Source organism: Sus scrofa, chromosome 12, assembly GCF_000003025.6.
Source record: "Sus scrofa isolate TJ Tabasco breed Duroc chromosome 12, Sscrofa11.1, whole genome shotgun sequence".
Lineage (NCBI taxonomy): Eukaryota > Metazoa > Chordata > Mammalia > Artiodactyla > Suidae > Sus > Sus scrofa.
In genome coordinates, this window is record NC_010454.4 from 34,672,424 (window position 1) to 34,696,004 (window position 23,581).

The 23,581-nt window shown below is 39.5% G+C and overlaps 1 protein-coding gene across 1 annotated transcript in view; it reads right to left on the reverse strand.

The window, feature by feature from the left end:
* Window positions 1-22,598, reverse strand: part of RNF43 (ring finger protein 43) — a 63,448-nt gene extending 40,850 nt beyond the window's left edge. Inside the window, 2 exon segments of the mRNA XM_021067274.1 lie at window positions 19,683-20,314; window positions 21,460-22,598. Coding sequence (XP_020922933.1) covers window positions 19,683-19,931 — 249 coding nt within the window. The 5' untranslated portion in view covers window positions 19,932-20,314; window positions 21,460-22,598.

Sequence of the window (23,581 nt, forward strand, 5' to 3'; positions counted from 1 at the left end):
TAATAGAATCATTATCACACTGTGTTTCTTTGAATTTCCTTTGGAGCTTTCACTGGACATGGTTGCTTTCTTCTCCTGTGTGAAATTGCTGGTAATGTTGCTATGGAGCAGTTAGTGACCCGCCCTGTGCAGTGGAGGACAGGCCTTCACGTTCAAAGACTAGTCTTCGGACTATCTATCTTGAGGTAGAGATGAACTTGACATTACTATTTTGATTACAGTGTAGTCAGGAAACTGCCTGATTTGATCTTTGAGATTCACTGTAATGGTTTATCTTTTCTACAACAGACCACCACTGGGTGCATTTACTTGCACCCATGCCTTGAAGAGAAACACAACTGGACATTGTTGGGTTGCTTCAGAGAAGCACTTCCAACATTCTCTAGACTCCTACTTACTGGGGAACACCCTTCTCCCCTAGGGAAAGACTAAAATTCAATTAGACTTTTAATACACAAATCAAAATCTTGCTTGCACTGAAATAGTAGAAAGACTATGAGTCAGTAGTAAGTACGAGAGGTAAAACTATAAAAGCAAATCCTCTCAATTGACTGTGAGCTTGATAAAGAAATTCCAGATAATCCCTGAGAATCTGGCCCCAAACTTCTAGAAAATAGCCTCAAAGAGAGAAGAGTACATGTCTCTCCTCTCTATATTGGTAGTTATCAATGACTTGATATCAGCTAGAATGAAGAAAGGAAATTCACTGGATATGCTACAAATGGGGAGAAATCATCTCAAACGTCATTAAGGCAACAGAAGAAACCAAGTGAGCAAGAACTGAGAGTTCTTTTGCAGTTTTGAAGTATGCACAAACAAGACGGCGTGGTATAAGAGATTAATTCACGAGAAGTACAAAAGGCCAAAAAAGGATAGAAGGACTTGAGATGCACTGCAGGGAAGGGAGCAAGCTACCTTGCTTTAGAGGATAACAACAGGAAGGCTGCAATGCAAGAGTTACCTCTGCAGTAACTGGACGGCTCCACAAGCACTGGCTCCAGGGAGCACCGGCTGTATCTTTGAACTTTAGGACCCTTTGGGGTGGGAGGAAATGGCCCCCTTCCACCCTCCCCACTCCTCTCACCTGCAGGGTTTTCAAAATCTGTGGAAGCTCAGTGGTTCATCTGTTTTAGAGATATTCCACCCTTATCTGGAGAGCTGAAACTCCAACACAGGGTTCTCCAAAGTGGGGCACGGTGCTGGGCAGGCAAGTATATCAAGAGGAAAACACCATTCCTTATCAGTTTTCCATTTAGTAGGTTTGTTTGGACAGATTGACAATATATGGAAAATAGATAAGAAGCACAGATTTCCTTCTTCACGAGACTACTACTACAACCTCTCTGCCTTCAGCATCTAGTAAAACTAGCAAGTATTAAATAGGATCTGAAATTCCTTTGGGTGAAAATATAAGGCAATGGCTCTGAGGGAGCCAAATGACCTGTCAGAGCAGGATCTACCCAGCCAAACATCACGGAAAGGATACTGTCAATGTGAGGCAATATAACGTGATGGTAGGTTCCCTCGCTTTAAAAACACTCGGAGCTCCTATCGTGGCTCAGTGGAAATGAATCTGACTAGCATCCATGAGGACGCAGGTTCAATCCCTGGCCTTGTTCAGTGGGTTAAAGATCCGGTGTTGCCATGAGCTGTGGTGTAGGTTGCAGATGTGGCTCAGATCCTGTGTTGCTGTGGCTGTGGCATAGGCCGGTGGCTACAGCTCCTATTTGACCCCTAGCCTGGGAACCTCCATATGCTGTGGGAGCAGCCCTAAAAGGACAAAAACCAAACAAAACAACAAAAACAAACAATTATTTCAGAGGTCTGGATCTACAGTAAGATGCATCCAAACCTACTATCATTGTAACAGCTACGATATTATTTCTTCTTTTGAGGCATAGTGTATTACAGTGTATGCGTGAACCTGTATAGATAGTCACAGCTCCCTGAGAAGTAAACCTACCATGGCAATGACATCAGAAAGCTATAAAACCCAAAAATCTGAGAAACATTCTTTTGTAAGGACAATCATGTAACTTAGTGTCTCACCATAAAGATCAAGTGTTAAACTCAAAAAAAAAAAATAGACTGTTTTGCAGCTTGAGAAAGAAATGCGGTTTCTCTGGCTAAAAGTTTTCTAGATGATGCAGGAACTGCTGCTTAGAAACTACTTTCCAAACAAACTGCAAAGGGACGACTTTGAACATTTCATCAACATGTTACGCTGAAATCCTCTAGGAAGCTGCCTTACCATTAAGGATAGAGAAAACCGCAGATGCTGTGATTTCAGTTCTTCTCTTTCATTTTCTGTATTTTGTAATTTTCGCTAAAATCTAAGCTTTCATTTGATAGGGAGGGAAAAAGGATCTTTTTCTGATGGGAAGACACAGCTGTCAGCATGTAATCTGGCATGCAGTTGCCTGTTAATGCAGCCTGCAGAAAACTGTCTCCAGATGAACAATGGCAGTGATATACCAACTTATTCAACAAATAATGGCTATTTTATGACATGTACTGAACATGTACAGTGAACCTGGTATAGTCCATGGTATAGATCTGGTCCTCAAAATCCCAACTGAGGAGTTCCCATCGTGGCTCAGCGGAAATGAACCTGACTAGTATCCAGGAGGATGCACGTTCGATCCCTGGCCTCGCTCAGTGGGTTAAGGATCTGGGGTTGCTGTGGCTGTGGTGTAGGCCAGTTGGCTACAGCTCTGATTCAACCCCTAGCCTGGGAAACTCCATATGCTGTGAGTGTGGCCCTAAAAACAAAACAAAACAAAACAAAAATCCCAACTGACTAAGCCAACATAATACAGAGGATACAAAAGTGATAACTTTTCATAGTGAGAAGAGACATCTGGTCTGACAGTAGGCATAGATTTTTTAGTGTCCCCAAAATGAAAATGAGAGAAACAGAACAGAAGGACCCTCACATAGGTTAAAATTCTTAAGGAGAGAGACAGCCAACACAACTGAGGAGAGATGAGAGCAGAACTTAACACGAAAGAGAAGAACCTGAGCTCTGACGTGCTGCATTTGAGACAAGGCTGAAACAGAGATGAGGACATCAGTTAGTGCAGAGGGTAGACCTGACTGTTTCCTGCTAAGTGATATGAACTAAAATTCTAAGTGGAAGAGGGGCTTCAGGGAAAAGAATACAGTGGGGGACTGGTCCGAAAGTTACCATTTTGCTTGTGATCATTCTCTCAACAGGCAGAATTTCAAAGGCCAGATAAGTAATTTGGCTTCAGCATCTCCAAAGGCAGCTATTTTCAGAGACTGATCCAAGGTTTGCTTAGAAAGGAAGTAGTTTTCCTTAAAAGCTTGACAATAAGTATTTAGAATATATATATATATGTGTGTGTGTGTGTGTTCTATATATCACTCATTCTAATCTAAACACTCATTTTCAATCCTTTGTGTGTATATCATACAAATACGTACATTACCTCAGTAGTCTCAGGGTGACTGCTTTTACATAAAGTTCAACATTAGGTTAATTTCAAATAATTTTCTATTAGTGGTTAACATGATATACACCTTCTTCAAATTCAATTTCTCATAGAATCTGTTGAGTTTCTTTTGCCCTGATGGAAAAATTCAATTTTTTTCCTACTTTACATTTATTTAGTGGCATTTAATATTAGACATTTGAAAATCTGGGTGTCTACAAAGAGATGCTGAAATTGGAAAAAAAAAAAACTCAACTGAAAAACTCGAGGGGAAAAATATATGTGTATGTATAAGCAAACTTGATTGTAGGATAACCATTTAAAATCTAAAATAAGTAAGCAATTTATTAATTAGGGTTATGAAGAATGTGCCCCCCCATTTTTTTTAACAAAAAACACAGTAACCTCATGAACTTAAAAAGAAAGACCAGCAGCATTACAAAAAAAAAAAAAAAAAAAAAAAAAAGGTGATACTTCTACTCAATTCTCAAATACAACTGCCAATTAGGGAATAGGATATTTTGATTAGCACAAGTCCTTAAATACAGAAGCCACAAAATAAAAGTTTGTGATTTATTTAGCTTTCCAAGGACCAGAAGGAAATGCTTTAAATTCAATCTATACTGTTGAGATCCTTTCTAAAATGTATTGGTGCACTTTACTGCTTAAATACATAATTTAGCCTTTATTTGGTATCTCTGCTATCTTGTAACACTACAAGGATATCATTAAGGTCATTTTTAGCATGAAATAATTTACATTCTGAAGTCAGGAAATTGGAACTTAACACTGTCCCTAAGAAGTACTTCTAGGAGTTCCCATGTGGCTCGCCAGGTTAAGGATGTAGTGTTGTCACTGCAGTGGCTCGGATCGCTGCTGTGGCACAAGTTCAGTCCCTGGCCCGGGAACTTGTGCATGCTATGGGTGAGGCCAAAAAATAAAAAAAAAAAAATAGTAATTTTAAAAAGAAGTACTGATTTATGGAAGTTCTTATTTGTCTTTTAGATTCTTCATATCTGCTTCTTTCTTTTAATTTATCTCTAACATAAGCAAAGTACAGAAAAAAAATCCTAGTTAATTTGGTATTTCTTCCATTTAATAAAAAATTTCCTTTAAAACTCTGGTTCCAAGGTAGGGAATAGAATTAGAAACAAAAGCTCAGACGATCAGATATTAAATTAACTTTGTCACCAACACTGCCCGACTTGAACAACAGGTCACCAAAGACAGAAACCTCAACTATTTATTTTAAACACATTTTCAGACATTCCACCCATAAAAAATGGAGGCCAGCAGTTGTTCATTCTTAACACCATATTGCTTCGGATCTCAAGACTTTGCCCAACAGCCTCAATAAATGTATAAAGATATCAAGAGGTAAAGGTCAAAAAAGGAACTAAGAGCATCAAACAAGACCGCTGGAAGTGACCCAAAACATCACATGCTGGGCTTTCCTTTCTAATGATAATAACAGTGATACTAAATGTTTATCCATGCCTTTATTTCAAAGAGCTTCAAATGCTTTGCAGACATCTCTCGCTAATCTTTATCAGGCCTCCAGAAGAAAACAGCGTTCCCCAAGAAGTACCTTCAGAGAAGACGCTTCTCCAAACCAAGGGAAGGGAGAACATTTGCCTCTCTCCATCATCCCCCGTACACACTTGCCTCCCGACTCCCACTGTGTCACACTGTGATTGAAATGGATTATAATACCATGCAAGTGTTGAAAAGATAATAATGGTAATTGAGTTTGTTTCTAAAAGAGTTATAAGCTATGTGTAGGGAACAGGTAAGTAGAAAAGATGAAAAACCCCATAATTACCTTTATCCCATTATTTACCTATTTTAAGGGGAGGCTTCAAATTGGTAAAGCTACAGTAGTGGAATACAGATTTTCCAGACTGCAAAATATTAGTCTTTGAGATGGCTCGAAGGCTGATCTGCACCTGAAAACGATTTCCAGGCCACAAATATTTGATAGGTGCTATGAGTGAAAGCCCTTACGCTGAGCTGGATCTAGTACTTACCAGGTGGGGAACCGGGAGTCTCGGGGACGTGTGGGATAATTTCCAAGCCAGCTGTAGAACCCTATCTGCTGAGCTTCAAAGAACTACGTGTTGGGACCAGCACAGGACGAGTATAATGAATGGGGTGAATTAGTTCCCTTCATAATCCTGAACTCCTTTCCTTCGAGCCCTTGGAAGACGGCTGCAAAGCTGGAGGGGAAGCTGAACCTTCAGCATTCAGAGCAATTGTTTCAGGGTAGCAGCAATTTAAAGAATACGCTAACATTTCAAAAAGGAACATGTCATCTGGCCCTGGGATCCCTCCGACTCTGAGAAGTAGAAACTTGGGAAGCAGCTGTTTTGTGTTGTGTTAGTGATGACCTCATTGACCATGGAAGGAAACGAACGGGCTTAGGCTGTGCAAAGGCCCAGGGAGGGCACGTGATTCACCATGGCACAAGCGAGGCAGTTACAGAACTTGAGCCCCCACCCTGGAACCTCTACATTCTTAGTCATTCTCTAGGCCACCAAGGCGACCTGTTACTATATTATGGTTAGTCAGCTCTTTGGCCCACCAAATTTTTAATCTAAAGCTTTGTCTTCTTAGCTACACTAAAAAATACAAATAGTCTTGCTTAGTTATTTTAGGATAAGGCCAAATTGAACTCAAATAGGTTAACTGAGCCTAAATCAATAACCCGCACACTGAATGTTTCTTACAGCAATTAGGTGAGTAAGAAAGAGCTCGAGCCTAATTACGGTTAATAATAATCCTATCTCACATCTGCAATTTTCAAAGATAAGTCTCATACATTATTTCATTTCAGGTAGGCAGACTATTTATTACTATTATCTCCCTTTTACTCATGAGGACACAGGCTCCGAGAGGTTAAGCAATTTTCCTTAAGGTCAAAAAGCTAAGAAGGATCAGACTGAGAGTAAAACACAGGACTACTGAGAGCACTGTTCACTCTAGGATGCTGCCACTCATTTTAGAATGCACTGTATGCCTTATCATACTTTATCATTATATGTGGGACCGTGCAAAGAGCCCTATTTGATGGGCATCTTATCTTCAATTATTTGATTGGTGACAGAAATTACATGCTTAGTCCAGAAGGCCGCCAGTTACATATAAAGTTAGAAGATAATGAAGTAACTCTACCCTAAGGGAACCCAAGAAATACTTTAATAATTCAAAAGGAGACACATCCGCATCCAGGAAGTTAGCTTTCAAACTTTCACAACAACTGCTTCATAAGACAGTATTCAACGGGTGGCCCACAGGGTAACTTACCCTACGGAAAAGGAAAAAGAAGCAGGGACAATGGTGGCTTCTCACCCCTGGAAAAGCTCCCTGGTGTTATGACTTGGGAGGGACATTCCTGATCTCTTTTGGGTAGATCATACTCACCTTCATGCTTATTAGGTAACTGCACAAGACAATTTCCAAATGGTAGATTACCAAACGATTCATCAGCATTCATAGATCCTCACAAAATCTTGAAAACCAAGTGAGCCAGAAAGTTACATCTCCTCCATTTGGTAAACAGTAAAATAATCACTGGCTGCAATACAAAAAGACTACCTTGGAAGTCGGCGGGAGAACTGGTACTAGTCCTCCTGATATGGGAACATCCAAGTTTGGGGGTGTGTGCACCCACTGTTTGGGTGCCAACTACTCTAGTTTCTGGGTAGAAGTTGGCACCAGGAGAAAAATCACATCTTCTGGCAGCACTTACAAGGCAGGTGCAGTCATAAAGAACTTGACTTTTGATTCCATTGTCTCTGCCAGGACAGGTGGTTTGGTAGAAGCATGGAATCCTGCCAGACAGGCTCCAATTTCCAACTTCCCTTTAGAAAACAAAACAATAAAAATGGACACAAGATGCCGAATCCTGTTCCGTACCTTGACGATTGATATTGCTTGAAAAACTAGGGCATTTTATCCCAACATTAATTTGGTTCTAGCATCTATCAACTCAGGAGAAATGAGCCTACAAAAACAAAAGGTCAGTTGCAGGGTGGGCTCTGCCTTTACAGTTCAATTCCCTATTCCCTGCATAAACTAAAGGGACACGTTTACATTTCAGTGACTTTTACCCATACACTCTTAGTGACTAAAAAAACCCCAAATTACAATCTAATATTTGCATAGGAGTAACACAGGCAAGATAGTACTACCGAGTGGACTAAAAACCTTTGGCAAATCCTGCCTACCCCACACGTCCTGATTATATTTCCCAGTACAAACTAGTGCATTTAAAGTTTTGTGAGAATGGTCAGTGGATGAGTCCATCAAAGAGACTGTCTTTCTCTTAAAAAAAAAAAAAAAAAGAAAGAAAAATCGAAACTATAGCACGTTAGTTCAGAACAGAGTTAAATATAAAGGACTGTTTCTGGTGGCAAGGATAACTGACATTTTTTCCAGGTTCGTCTTCAGGGCGAGCCTTGGTGATTGATGATGTAGGCTCCTGACCACAACAAGGACACCGCAAGAAGTCTCCGAGGACAAGCGCTCAAAGAAACCTTATGGGGGCACTGTAGCTGCCACTACCGAAATCGTGAGCATTCTTGGTGTTACTGGAATTCTATTTCCAACCACTACTTTGCGGTTGCGATGAAGGGCTAGAAGGAGATTGGAAGTCTTCTAGAGCACATTTTCTTTTCTGTTCATAACCACAGAGCCAAGATGAAAGTTAACAAGAATGTACTTTGCCCAGGGCATAAGTCTGCCGAAATCTGCCCTGTCCGTCACTTTATTTTTCCTAATTCTTGTTTTTGTTGCTGTTAATCTGTCCTAGGAAGGAAAGCTAGATAATCTATAAATGGGTTCCTGAAAACCTTGAAAAAAATTCATGGATTCAGAGAAGGATATTTAAGAAGGCGTCACAATCTGAGAACAATGCCCTACAAGTGTCCCGAGGTGCAAGAACCAAAATATCAAGTGAATCCCTGCTCTTACCCAGAAAAGAATTTCTTAAAGTTACAGTCTTAATTCTCCCTCAGTGATAAATTCTCCCTCGTTGGGTTCCAGCGATGAGATCGTGACGCTGGTCCTCAGCCTGGCTGTGCCTCTTTCTGCCTGACTCAACCAGACCGTTGACATCCAAAAGTCAGCTCCTCCTTCATTTACCTGCCAAGGCCTGAGTTCAGGCCCTCGGGGTGCTGAAGTTTTCCTTTGTGGGAGAAAATGACATCATCAACACCTCGGAGACAGTGGGGAATGCAGGGAATGTGGCTCCCAACAGTGGTGATATCAGCGACTGGCCTGGGAGAAGCCCCGGGTTCCCGAGAGTTGAAGTACTGAAGGTTAAGAAAGAGAGGGTTTTTTGGTCTGTTTGTTTCAAGTTTATCAACAGACCCTGATGGTCTCTAATACCAGGTTTTAAAAGGGCAGGTGGAGGGAGAGTACCTCTTCCCTTGGTAAGAACCTCAAGAACCAAACACACAGGAGTTAAGTCCAGATGGAGCTACTCAACCCCTTTGTATCTTACATCCAGCCAAGGAAAAACAGAGACTCAGTTATATTAGGCTCTCTCCCAGCTCTGAAATGAGTATATTCTTTGGGGGACTTGCTAATGTTGCAAGTTTGCATTCAAAATAAATTCAAGGCACTCACATAATCCCCCAGTCTCCTCCAAACGTTCTTTGATGTCCAACAACTAAGGACAAGGATCTTTGATTATAAAACAATTTCTTTGGTTGGAAGAAAATTCTTTGCAGGGCGTGAACAGCAGGAGAAAGAAAAGATTTTTCTGAAGTGCAAACTAGTTGGAAACCCCCTGGGGAAAGAATCTGATTCCCAGTCTTTGAGAGGAACGGGCCTGCCTGTACAAGCTGCCTCTGCTGCAGGCCTCTAAGAAGGCGCTTTTGTGTCTACAGTATGGCCCTCAGCAACAGCACGGCAGCCCTTCTCTTTTTTTGCCAACGGAAGTTTTCCAACTCTGGGGATACACAATGCAGAAAGTCACGGTTTAATAACAAGGCACAGTCACTAATCAGATGGCCCCATTTCCACTCCTCCCAGATGCCTCCAGATGCTTGCATACTAGAGCTCAGTCTCCCAGCCCCATACACCAATACCTACCAGCTATTTGGAAATCTTATTTCTAGTGTAATTGTTCAGCTTTTCTCTAATACTTCAACTTCACAAATTATTTTAGGATCAGAGTCATCCTCCTCCTCTTACTGCTATGGCTCTAGGTTCCCTCTAGTGTTTTCAAGCCTTTCCAAAGGTTCAGGTTCACTAGAATGTGGGTTTGTGATTGAAGGCAGTGTGGTTTGGTCACTGGTATGGCTCTAATGAAGGATTTAAAGGGTCCTCAATCCACTCTACGGATATTTTAAAATATAAAATTCCAGAGAAAAAAATTCCTTTTTGTGTGTGTTAACTGAATGTAAAGATAGTACGACCAGAGGACTAAGGAGTGCAACTGAGCCTGCTGCTTGGTTTTGCTACTCATTTGTTGTGGGACTTTCAGGAATTTGGCCAGATTTTCTCTACGACCTATCAAATTTTATCTCAGGGAAAAGAAAGAAATAAGCAAGTTACATGCCCCTTTAGTATGAAACAGTCTATTTCTAAAATAAATATAAACTCCAAAAACTGGAAAGGAACTTAAAGATGATTTATTTGCCCCACCAACTCTTCCCCAACAGATGAAAAGTTACGTGACTCGCCTTTACCTTTTAAATGGACATGAGGCACCTACGGACTTTGCGTATATCCAAAGGGAAACAATTCATTTCAAGTAATCTCTAAGGACCATTCCCATTTTAGAGAGTGGGGATAACAGACAATAATTGGTATAAAGTCGATAATAATAACAATAACAACTTTGGTATGGAAACAAATTTTCTGAGTACAGCTGATATTCAAATACTTTTCATCTTCTTTTCTCCACCCCACCCCCCTTTTTTTTTACATGGCTGCACTCTCGGCACATGGAGGTTCCCAGGCCAGGGGATCAAATCAGAGCTGCAGCTGCGGGCCTACACCACAGCCACAGCAAGGCTGGATCCTCAACCCACCGAGCAAGGCCAGGGATCGAACCTGCATCCTCACAGATTCTATGTCGGGTTCTCAACCTGCACAGCCACAGCAAGAACTCCTTTTTCCTTTTTTTTTTTTTTTTTTTAAATACTTTTCACCTTCTACATCTGCTTAGCATTTATTTCTTTATGTTGTTTGTGAGAAATTAAAACTGCGCTCGTGCGATTATCAATTCAAACCTAACACCCAAAGTGTTGAATTCTGTTTAAAACTAAATTTTGTTTTACTACTGCAATTTCTCAGGAAAAATTCTCGTACGTTTTATTATTTATTTTTTTTTTGTCTTTTGTCTTTTTGTTGTTGTTGTTGCTATCTCTTGGGCCGCTTCCGCGGCATATGGAGGTTCCCAGGCTAGGGGTTGAATCGGAGCTGTAGCCACCGGCCTACGCCAGAGCCACAGCAACGCGGGATCCGAGCCTCGTCTGCAACCTACACCACAGCTCACGGCAACGCCGGATCGTTAACCCACTGAGCAAGGGCAGGGACCGAACCCGCGACCTCATGGTTCCTAGTCGGATTCGTTAACCACTGCGCCACGACGGGAACTCCCTCTTGTACGTTTTAGAATGCCAGTTTGTAATTAGAAAAGAAAGCCGAGGTGTTTAGTTATTGGACTTCTAATGCTACTGATGAGTATTACATATATAGGAATATTTATATAGGCAATACAATAATTTATACTTAACTGATAAAAGTGAAAATTAGTAGATATATATGACTCCTTTGGTTGTCGCTGCCCCTAGTTTTAAGCTACTTGAAGTTGCCTGGGTTAAAATTGTATGGGTTTTGTTTATTTTTTTCTTCAATCACCAGGGACTTGGAGACATAATTACCAGTGGTTTGAATGAGACAAGGAAAACTGGCATTCTAATGCATGTATGCCTGCACCTCTTGCTTGGCATTCAGCACATAACTGCTTTCCACGGCTGTGTCTCCTCGGCTGGACTAGGCGAGGGTGCTCTTCTTTGTATTTCCCCAGGACCTGCCACAGCACTTGGTGCACAGCCGGAGACCCACATTATAAGACATGGAGAGGACCTCAGTAAGGATCTTGGCCTGGACTTCACAAAGGGCCTCTGCTGCTTTCAGAAGACAACCCAGCACAAAAGGCCACGTGGTGCAGGGAGTCTATGGCAGAGGAAATGACATACGCACCACATAAGGTAACGCTGCGTTGTGGCAAGGTTATTTTTTTGTTTGTCCACTTGTTTTAAAGTATGCCTTTTAGCTGACTAGGGATCAAAGAGGAAAGAGACCCTACGGCACTCCATAATATCTTCTTCATGGAATGTTCAGGGGAACATCTCTGCCAACCTTTGCTTTTTAATCTTCCTGCAACGACCCAGAAAAGCTTAACATAAATAAATAAGGCTTTGCTAAAAATGCCAACCAGTAAGATATGGCAGTGGTGGCAGTTCTTTGACTGGCAAACCATGAATCTCTCCGCGTCTGTTTCTTCATCTGTAGAATGCAATGAGTGGATTAGGTGTTTTCTCTAGCTTGAAGTTTAATGATTACATTTTACAAATTGAATAGCTTGTCCTTCTGTCCTCCTAGCCCAAACCGTATTTTACCCCAGGTATGGAAAACTGAATAGGGACCTAATGCCAGTACAAGTCCAATAACGTTCTTCACAAATTTTAAAAAATTTGGCAACAAGAATTTTAAAGCGAGATAACCACTAGGATTCTACATAGAAGATATAAAAACGAAAGGACATGAAATCAGAATCATGTAAAAGATTTCTTTTTAAGAGTGGGTAATTCCTAAGACTGTAGAAAATAGTTTAGGGGGAAGAAAGAACAGAAATCTATAATCCTTTTTTTAGGAAATACAAGTTAGTAGTAGGCATAAAACATAAGGACTTCGGTCTCATTTTCTTGGAAAATCAGAATTTCCTAAAAAGCAGGGATTGGGCTAGTTATTAAAAACTAAACAACTGCTGTGTAAAGGAGCATCTCAACCACATCGGTTAAAGCCAGGTTTACACTTTGAAAATAACAACCAGGGAACACTATGCTGCCAGCATGCTCTATCAAACCCAAAGCCCTTAAAATAACTGATTTCACCATATACTAAAAATATGGTAACTCGGTTTCATCCTGGAGTCATTTCCAACCTATCACCGTCACTCAGCACCACCATAATTTTCCTTATATGCATTCAATAAATATTACTGAGTACCTACTCTGTCAAAGGCACCATCTAAGTATATCAAGGCTCTATTCTCCAAAACACAGCTCTGAACTAAGGCAAAAATCCTTACTTTCACAGAGTCCATATTCAACTGAGGGGCGAATATGAGCCCTGGGGCCAAAGGAAGAGTCCCCAGAACAAGACAGTCTAGGAAGGCCTCATTGAGAAGGTATATTTGACACTTGGGGTTGACCTTTGAGGGACTAAGAGGAGAAAAGACCTGGGGGGATAAGGGGAACTAGTAAGTAGAACTAGGTTTGGTTGAACTGAAAGACAAGGAGGTCAGAGTGACTAGAGTGGAGGGGTCGGGGGTAGAAGGTGTGGGTGTCAGGCCAGAACCCACAGGGCCTTACAGGTCATTGTAAAGACTCTGGCTGGTACTCGAATAACAATTCTCAAAAGAACAATGAATGCAGGTCAGAATGTTAGCTCACAGGGCTTTTTGAGACCTAGACTTGGCCAACTGCTTCCCCAATGGCTCTTTTGACTGAATTATCACACTGAGCAGCATAGGTCCAAATAAAGGCTATCTCAGTCATTGACAATATTTTAGCTTTTTAGGATTTCCCTGAGAAATCCACATCCTTGGATGACTTAAAAATTGCATTACTCGCCTATCTCCTGCAAAGCAGATTGTGCAATTCTGTCCTAAGATAATTAACTTGCTTTTCTCTCTCCCATTAGGTTTCCTTTTCTATAAAATGGAGTTGAGTATCACCTGTTCTTAGTTGGCTTGCAAGTATCTGTGAATCATTTTACGCCTTTTGGAACAGAACCGCGATATAAATTCGAGGGAACATCATCATCACACACTTTTCTGACAATACTCTGCTATCAATTCTGGTTCCTGACCAGAACTGATAATAGCATGTTGCTCATTTATAATAGCATGTTTCTCATTTATAACTCCTTTTTTCCTCTACTGTACTTCGTAATTTGAAGGGAGTAAGACGGGGAAGAAAAGCACAAATAAGGTCAATAAACACTTTCCGGTGAATAAAATGTAAAGGCTTTTCATTACAGACAAAAACAAAACCATGAGCCCCAGAGAGATCTTTAAAACTGTATAAAAAGCTAACTATGGCTAATTTTTAGACAAAGAAAATTATAACACACACACATGCACACACACCCAGCTTGCCACAAAAACCAAGGAAATGCCCACCCCTACATCAGCTAGAAGGACACGAAATAGCTCATGAGGGGCAATAACCAAGGGCACAGCTCATTTATTACCTCCTATTAACCATAGAGATTTAGAAATTTGAATTTCTATTTTTACCAGATTTCCACATGAAGTATGAAACTATTATATATACCCATCTGTCTGATGGGTGCTTTTACATAAATGAGATAACTTCTTAACTTGAAAAAATTATCATTAAAAATAGTCTGCAGCTTCCTTCTTTCATCTGGGTGCCCTGCCTCTCACAACAAAGCCAAGTCAAGGAGGCTCTGAGCTGGAATCGTAGGAGGCAAGCACCTGTGCTGGTGTGCACATCTGAGGGAACACCACCTAACTACATCCCAAAGTCAGTTATAAACGAACTGAATTTTCTGCACCCCCATTAACATAAATAACTAAGAGTTAAATATCTGTACTTCTTTTAAAGGCTGGCCTTTAAAAGCAAAATCACAAAATCTTTGATATCTCTGCTTCCAAAGAACTCTAATTTGAGCAATGACAGTTAGATGCATGCTATTTCAAAGTTTATTATTTCAGGTTCCTGTATTAGAGGACTTACCACAGACTGGTTTAAAAAAAAAAATGAAGAGAAAGGTAATGAAAATGGTTACACTAAAAGAGAGATACTGAGTAAACAAACATTTGGATTTGCAAATATCTTTGTAAATCAAACACAAAAGCAAAATAGAAGAAATTCAGAGATTAGTAGAAGTTGGCAAGATATTCTTTGGCTAAAATCTCTGAGAAAAGTCTCATCATTTTCATTCCTTTCTATTCTGGAAATAAATTCATTTATACAAAGCCTGTTACTGGTGTTTTGTTCATCTGAGGCATTCTTAGGTATATAGACTTTTAGAGCTGGAAAAGCATGAGCTCTGGGGTTCAAGTTCCAGCTATGCCACCAACTATCTATATGACCTTGGCAAAGAGCTTGGAGCCTCCGTTTTCTTACCTACAGTATGTGGAATCTGAAAAATTGCAACAAACTAGTGAATGTAACACTAAAGAAGCAGACTCACAGTTATAGAGAACAAACTAGTGACAACCAAAGGGGAAGGGGTGGAGCACTGCAGAGGTGGGGAGTAAGAGGTACAAACTGCTGTGAATAAAATAAGCTACAAGGATGCAGTGTGCAACACAGGGAATGCAGCCAATATTTTATAATAACTATAAATGGAATGTAACCTTCAAAAAACTGTGAATAACTATATTGCATAACTGTAACTTAGATAATTTAATACATTATTCTTCAATTTAAAAAAGGTTTAAAAACATCTGCCCTAATCATAAAAAAAAAAAAAATGACTGTATTTCTCTCATGAAAGTATTATGAGGATTCAGTGAGCTAATACATGTCAAGTACACAGCACAAGTTCGGTTTTACAGAAAGGTGAAAACCTAATTTTTCCTAAATCACCCAACTACTTTTGGCAGAGGCAGAGCTAAAAGTCAAGTCCCTTTAGTCCAGTTTAGTCAGTTTATCAACTATAGTTTGCTATTTAACATTGTCTCTCTGGCTTTCCAAAAACCTTAAGTATAAAGTTTTCCTTTTCCTCCCCAAATAATCCACTTCAAGCCCTGACTACAAATAAATTAAAAAGGCAAAGATGGGATAACTTCACGTTGACTAATAGGCAAATGAAGGGGCCAGCGGAGGCAACATGCAACAGCTACTGGCCAGATGCTAAATGACCACAGCTCCCACTGTAGGCCTGAAGCCTCAGGGCAGTACATTCTAATCTTGATCATAACTTTAACCTGGAGTCTGAGAAAATCCAGGACAACCAGCTGAGCAGGAAGAGTGTGACAGTTAAAAAAATCAGTGACCTCTCTTGTGCCACACTAAGATCCTCTTGCTCTTTTGCTTTGAGAAGAAAGAAAGTTAATTTTGAGTTGTCCCCTCTATAAGCAACATATATTAATAAGGAGCAAGAATTGGGAAAGAAAACAGGACTGTAATCGTTTTCAGAAGTGGCAGCAACAATATTACGTAGAAATAATATAAGTAAACGTTTGATAAGAGATAAACCAGAAAACCAGACAATTAGACAATGCAGAAGCTCCAGCACATTTTCCATCTTCAATGGTATAAACCAGGAGAAAAAGAATATCTTTAATGAAAAGTCAAAATATTAAGAATAATATATAATCACTATCATTTAGTCCTCTTTATTAGTCACTGCCAAGTAACTAGGAGATCAGGAAAGTTTCCTTGACATGAGGGTTTTTCTTTTTTCTTTTTGGTCTTCCACATTCTCTTTTTTTTTTAATTGAGATATAACTGACATGTAACACTGTATATTAGTTTTAGGTGTGCAACATGATTTGATTCATATACATATTGTGAAATGATCATCACAATAAGCTTAGTCAACATCTATCATGACTCACAGTTACAAAATTTTTTTGGACATGGATTTCTGATGGCTGGTTAGGGAAATACTGAGGCAGAATAGTGGTGGAAGGTTATGCTAAATATAAAAATGAAATGGAAAACAAAGATTTTAAAAGTAGAAGGAAATCAGAGGAGAGGGAGAGGCAGGACTTTGGCAAACGTAGGGGAAACCAAAGAAGCAGACACTTTATAAAGACAATGGCAAACCTGCACAGGGATCTGAAATGATATGGCAATGCAAAGACGCAGCTCTTGGACAAAACAGGAAGGAAAGCAAGATAATTTGGTCAGGGCTAAGATGGGTTGTTATGAAATGGAAAAGAGAAGACATGAGAAATGACAGGAATACAGCAAAGGCAACATTTCCTCGTCTATTTTGACTTTCTTCTAGTACTTTAAAAAGAATATTATAACTTAAGACTCTGAACATATCTTATAAAATGGATATGACTGTTGGTAAAGAGAAGCCTAAGCACAAAGAGTGAGGAATAAGAATTGGGACAAAAATTCACCAGTGCCTGGTCTTGTACACACGGCCATGAGATGAAGTTGCAACAAGCAAAATTATTTTAGAGATGGTTCTGCGTTCTACTTTATTATTAAGCAAACTGGGGTACACTGTCAGAGGAGGTCTCTCTTTGTCTAAGGGAAACTGAAATTGCAATATCGATGAAAATCCAGTTAATCCAGAAAATCCAGTTGGTCTTTATGAAAAGGTACATACCCCCAAATAAGTGAGCAAAATGTAAAGAAATGTCAGTTTTCCTTGGAAATTCCAGAAATGTAAAGAAATGTCAAATTTCCTTGGAAATTCCAGAAACCGCAACGTTTTTATTATTTTTTTTTAAATCATCGCTCTAACATTACATTTCCCAATGCATAGCATGCCCAATTTTACCAAGACCTGACCGGATCTTTGAAGATAATCAAACTTAACAGGCAGCTAGAATAATTCATAGGTAGAAGGATACAAAAAATTATCCAAAATTCCTCAAAGCCAACAGAGAGGATTGCCTTTAGGTTTGTAACATTGAGTACAGAAAGCTAAAATGCAGCAATGTATAAGCTCTAGGACATTTAAACAGAACTTCAGTTGAGTGGAAGGCTTGGTTAACCACAGTTGAGTAAACCTGAGTTGCAATGTAATCTGATAAGGAACAAACAGCATGGATTCTAGAAGTGCAAACCATGTGTCCCTAACATGCTAGACTTCTTTGAAAGAGTTAATCAAATAGTGGATAAAAGAGAACTGATGCATATCATTCAAAAGGTTGTTTTTTTTTTTTTTCCTTTTAAATAACGTCTCTCCTAAGAGGTTATTAAGAAGATTTAGGAATTACTGTGGATTAAACATTGATAAATAGATAACAAGCCAGGACTGATACTGAAAGTCTCCAGAGATTAATACTAGGCTAGCACACTAATTTATTAATGACCTAGAAGAAGCTGTATGGACAGGAAAGGTGAAGAAAGGCTGAAAATTGCCAATGACCCAAACTTGAAGGCCTTGCTAAATAACAGATACAATTAGATCCCGTCTTCACAAAGTAAAGACTCAATACTTAAAGTACACCGATAGACTCAAAGTTAACAGTATTTTTAAAAAAGGATTAAGCAACACTTAATAGAATGAGAAAAAGCAAAATAAGAGAAGATATGATAAAGACTGACAAGACTGGCAAAGCAAATGCCAGCTAGTGTCTCTTATATACCTTATATACATTTTCCTTTAATGAAAACACAAAAACTTTATGTAGAGCTTTATGACAATAGAAGACAACAAATTTAAGTTAAAGGAGGACATGATTTTCTGCAGCATATAATTAACCCATTGAACATGTTGCCACAGGACATTAAGAAGGCACAAAGCTTAGTATGGCTCCCAAAGACCTCGGAGATACCAAAATACGGCTCTATAGTGAAATCATTTAGGGCAAAAATTAAAACGGAGCCCATACCTCATGCTCCAGGGAATTAACTAGCCAAGGTCAGGAAGGAAGTTTCCTTTCCAATTGTTATATTCAAAATGATTTATAGTTTCAACTTTCAAATATTCCTAATTCTATCCTCGAGTTCAAATTAAGTAAACAGACTCTTATGCAAAAATTCTTACACTATTTTTTCCAGACATATTCTTTTTGCCTGTTTATTTTTCAAAATAACAGAGCCTTCCTTTGCACCCAATTTTTCTTCCACTTCACTTAGCTCAGCTTCAAAATATTGCCGAAGAAGTGACCATGAAGAACCACTAGGTCATATACGTAAAAATCTGTGTTTGGAAAAGAGAGTTCTATAATTTGCTAAATTTCCTCACCTTTTTTTTCTCTGAGTGGACAAAATTTTTAAACTTAAATTCATACATTTTGGTTCTGCTCATGTCACAAAATAAAAATCTGAGCTTGCTAGGATCAATCATATTTAACAACATTTTCACCTGTGTCCAAGAACTACAGCAAGGAGAGTCCTTTTATAAAGTGAATTTTAATCAATAAGCAAAAGAATTTTATGGGATAAGACAGGAGAATGCCACATTAAAAAGGTAGAGCCCTCCAGGCTCTATCTTCGCCATGGGGAATGAGCAATTCAGCTATGAAATGCTACGGCCTCGGTCAGTTCATAAATTAAGCACATAAAGAATAGGCTATGAATGAGTTATAGGCAAAATGCACAACCTGAAAGCTGAAGAAACTGTGTCTGACAATTTCTGTGCGTCCATAAAAAAAAGGGATGTTACATTTAAAGTTTTTTGAAAATAATAAAAATATGTATAGACAAGACCAAAGGGATCGGGAGCCAGGTTTACACCTTGTGTCCATTTTGTAATCCAGTCCTCTCCATTTTGGGCTGAGCAATAGGGTGCCACACGTGGTATAAGGCCAGCCGTAGCATTCAAGCATGACTGAATTTTAAAAGTGACACAGTGATCAAATATGCTCCAAGGGCATTCTAGAATTTCAGAGTGCTACTGACCATTAACATCAGCTTCCTTAGTGCTCACTTCAAATCTAAACAGGATATAAAGTACAATCCTTGAGTCAATTAAACACAAGCCCATACAGTTCATCTACTCTCTAAAAAAGTAGTGTCCAGAATATATCACTTGCAAAGAATGGTCTGATGATGTAATACAATGTAATACCAATAAGGCAATGTAATACCAGAATTAAAGATAAACAAACAGATGATCTTATATAGGATTTCTATGTTTCTCCTCAAGTATAAAATAAGAATTTGCTTTAGAAGGCCAATAAGGTAATATGCCTAATAAGATGCAACGAATAGAAAGTTAAGCAGCAGAATCCCTTGTAGAGAATTTGGTTTGGGAGACAAAAGAAGAAAGGTGTATTTCAAACAGATGGAAAGTGAAAAATAATAAAGTCATCCTTACCTGCATTAATTTTCCTTCTGCTGGAGTTATTTCAGCAACACCAGCAAACACACCTTCCAAAGTGAGATTCAGTTTTCCTGAGGGGTCCATTTTCAAGGGGATCACTCTGATAATAGCTTTCTGCTCGGCTGATCTTTCAGACTCCACCGCTGCCAGGACCAGTCCTGGGCGTCCAAAGCCTGCCTGCAGGGTAGCCATCAGCAGCCAGGGCCAGAGGGCAGCCAGCTGTAGCTGGTGGCCACCACTCATGCTACCAGCTGCAGCAATGCACTTCGGCCAGACATACTGCTTCCACTAGCTAAGACCAAATGCAGGTTCTCAGATCCAGACAAACGGAGGAAAAGAAATGTATGCTTCAGTTTCAGAAAGCCGGGTTGTTGTTTTGGCCCTTCCTTTCTCTAAAGCATATTCCCAAGAACAGGTGGCATTCCTGATCTGGCAGGGAAGAAGGTATTTTCAGCCTACTTCTGCTTCAGGTATGTCATTTTCTCCCATCTTCACTGTTTAGTACAGGCATCACCACTTCTCTTTGGAATTTCCAACTTTGCTTGAGGTTGACGGTCACATCTTGAATTTTTATTATGTCAAATCTGTTGGTGCTGGTCTTCCATATGCATCAAATTCTGGAGCCACTAAACCCAATGTTAATGAACAAAACAAGGCAAAGTAAACGACTAAGGCCATGCATCAAAGGTAAGAGTGAAAAACTCCAGCTCAGAAAATGAAGAGTGGTCTTTTTAAGTTTTTTGTCAAATAGTAAAAGACCAAAGGTTTGTCAATGGTAAAATTTGTCAATGGTAAAAGACTATAGATGACAGGAGAATTTTTGTCAATGGTAAAAGACTAAAGATCACAAGAGAATTTTTTTTGTTAAATGGGAAAGGAGAGGTGACAATATTTCAGGCTACACCTTGAGAGATGTCCAAAGATGCTACTACATGTACTTATAAAAGTTTCAACATTCAACTGTATTTCAGTATAGCCAAAGTTTCAGGCCCACTGAACTTCTAATACTTTTCAGGAACTTAAATATACTATGATTTTTTAAAATATTCTATTTAAATTTGCCTATAAATTAGGTGGTAATTTATACATCTTCATATATTCACTGGATAAACCTGAGCATCACAACCTTTTCCAACTTTCATAATTAGAAGAATATTTGAACAGCTTAGCTTTCCAATTATTTTTCCCAGTTGAAATTCATATTTCTGTCTTTATTTTCCTTTCTCTCTTAGGGATTCCGGCTTTTATTCTCCTGCTTGAGAATGCCAAGCACCTTGATTTCCCATGAGATGCTTTTGCAAACGACTTTATTATCCAGATCTTATAATCTGTAATTTTCTAGGTCCATAAGTAAAACAAAGGGCTATTCCTAACACGTTTTCAAATTCCTTGAGGGGGTGGGGAATAAAAGATAGGGGAGTAGGGAGGTGATCAGTCTACAGGCGCTTAAGTAGAACACCCTGAAAAAGTAAAAATAAACCTGAGTAGAGTAGATCTGTGCTATTTCTAGGCACACTTGAGAATTTGGGTCTTTGTACAAACAAAATCTTATTCTAAAATTTCAAAATGTGCACCCTTAAGTAAATATAAATGCACTTCAACCACAAAGCCCACTGTGCTCAGAGGTCAAGTTAAAAAATCTTATTAAGTCTTCAGAATAAGTGCTGAAAAGCCAAGCAACTGAACATGAACCTGTTATACAGATGCTTTTTCTTTTGCTGAGGCAGAGGGAGGGGAGGGAAAAAAAGAATTTCAAAAGAAATCTGCAAACCTGTTGCGCTGTCGGGCCCACTGGAATCCACGGGGGTGAAACAAATTCAATTATGCTTTTATAGATCCTGCTCAAAATAAGGTTTCAACTGCTTAACCAAGTACAGCTCATTCTTCCACCTTCTCACTCTGCAACCAAACCAAGTGCCCCACACTGCAGGTAGTTGCCGAGAAATTCCGCAGCCTGAAAAAATAATCCATGCAGGTCAAAGGCAGAAACTTACTCCAAGGTTAGAGCTACTGTCCCCAAGAACTCTAAAAACACTTATGGAGGATCCAAAACCATTTCTGAAATCTCCTTTCTAACAAAAGTCCTTTTTCTCCCCGAACAGCATATAAAAATGATCAAATCTTGAAAGAGAAAAGAAGCAAAGTAGCAAATACATCAGCAACAATTCACTACCAGGAACACAGAAAATCCCAGAGGGAGAAGGCAATATCTTTGTATCATGGATAGACTTGGAAAGTTCGGAAGGATTCGAGTGCTTCCCTTCCAGAAAGACAATTCTGGATCAACTCCCTAGAGGAGGAAGCCTGTGGTTTGTAATTGGTGTTCTAGCTCTGACTCCCTCCCCTGGGACTGCAATCACGCTCTCTACCTGCTGACACAAAGTGAGGGTGGAGCAGCTAGAGGCAGCCACCCCCAGCCCGCCCCGCCTCCTCCTGGATGGCTGGGGCACGGTGCACGCACACTTACTTAACCAGACACGTTCCTGCGCGCTCGCTTTCCTCTCAGCTCCTCTACTCCCTCTATTGAGCCACAGCCAAACTGCATCTAGTTCAACCCTCAGCACCTTTCCCTGAGGAAGCAGGCTACCACGGGAAAATCAGGGCCCCTCCAACAGATACATAAGCAGATTCTGCACCCAAGAGACTTAGCTGGCGGTACGAGGAACTAAAGAGAAGGAAAAAAAAAAAAAAAGAAAAGAAAACCCAGAAGATAAAACAATGGACACAAGGTTTGATAAATATAAGTTCAAGGGGACTTCTGCTCTTTCCGGGTTTTAGTGTGGATAAATGCCCAAAGCCAGAATAAAGTGATCTTGTGCTATAGTTCTTACTGATTTATTGCTGTCTTATGTCTGCTACTCTGGCAAGAACTCTGTCCATTTTATGCATAGCTTTTCTTCAGCCCTTACAAATTTAAATTCGGTAGCTCTTTTCTAAACTGTGCCAGTACCAAGCTTTTAGATTAGGTGATGTCAGAGGTCTGGAATCTGTTATTTTCTCCTCACATCCTTGAGAGGTGAAATAATACTATGGGTTAGACTTGGACCTTCAATGAGACTGCAAGTAAGTCTATGCCATAAATACAAAGGGGTAAAATATATTAACAAGAAGACTACAGGCAAAAAGAAAAGTAATTTTTGGCTAATTACCACATTCACGAACATTAGAAATAATGCAAAAGTTTCCAATATATAAAGTAATAAATACGTTTTTAAAATCTGAATTTTCAAATTTACCAAATTACATGTGATTGTGGCCAGACATTTTATTTGTGATCTGCTGCCAATAATCTTTCCAAATTGTACAAATGAACAACAATGCGAATGTAGTTAACACTACACTTAAAAACGATTAAGATTGATGTCACGAGCTTATTGCGGTAAAAAAGCACAGTTAAAATTGTGGTAAGAAGCACATAAGAGAAAATTTAAAATAATTTTTAATTTGTACAAAAGAACTGTACAAATTGATTACCTTTAAAATGTGGAGAATAATAATTGTATTGTAGGCCTAATGTAAAGATGAAATGACAGGCGTTCCTACGGTGGCTCAGTGGTTAACGAATCTCATTAGCAACCATGAGGACACAGGTTTGATCCCCGGCCTCCCTCAGTGAGTTAAGTATCCAGCATTGCCGTCAGCTATGTAGATTGAAGCTACAGCTCTGATTTGACCCCCAGCCTGGGAACCTCCATATGCCATGGGTGCAGCCCTAAAAAGACAAAATAAATAAATAAAGATGAAATGACATAATGCCTCTGAAAGCAGAAAGTATGAGTGACCTATTCGCCTTGAGAATTTTTTCCCTGAAGAGGGTTTATGGTCTAATTCAAAAAGGTACATGTACCTCAATGTTCATAGCAGCACCATTTACAACAGCCAAGACACAGAAG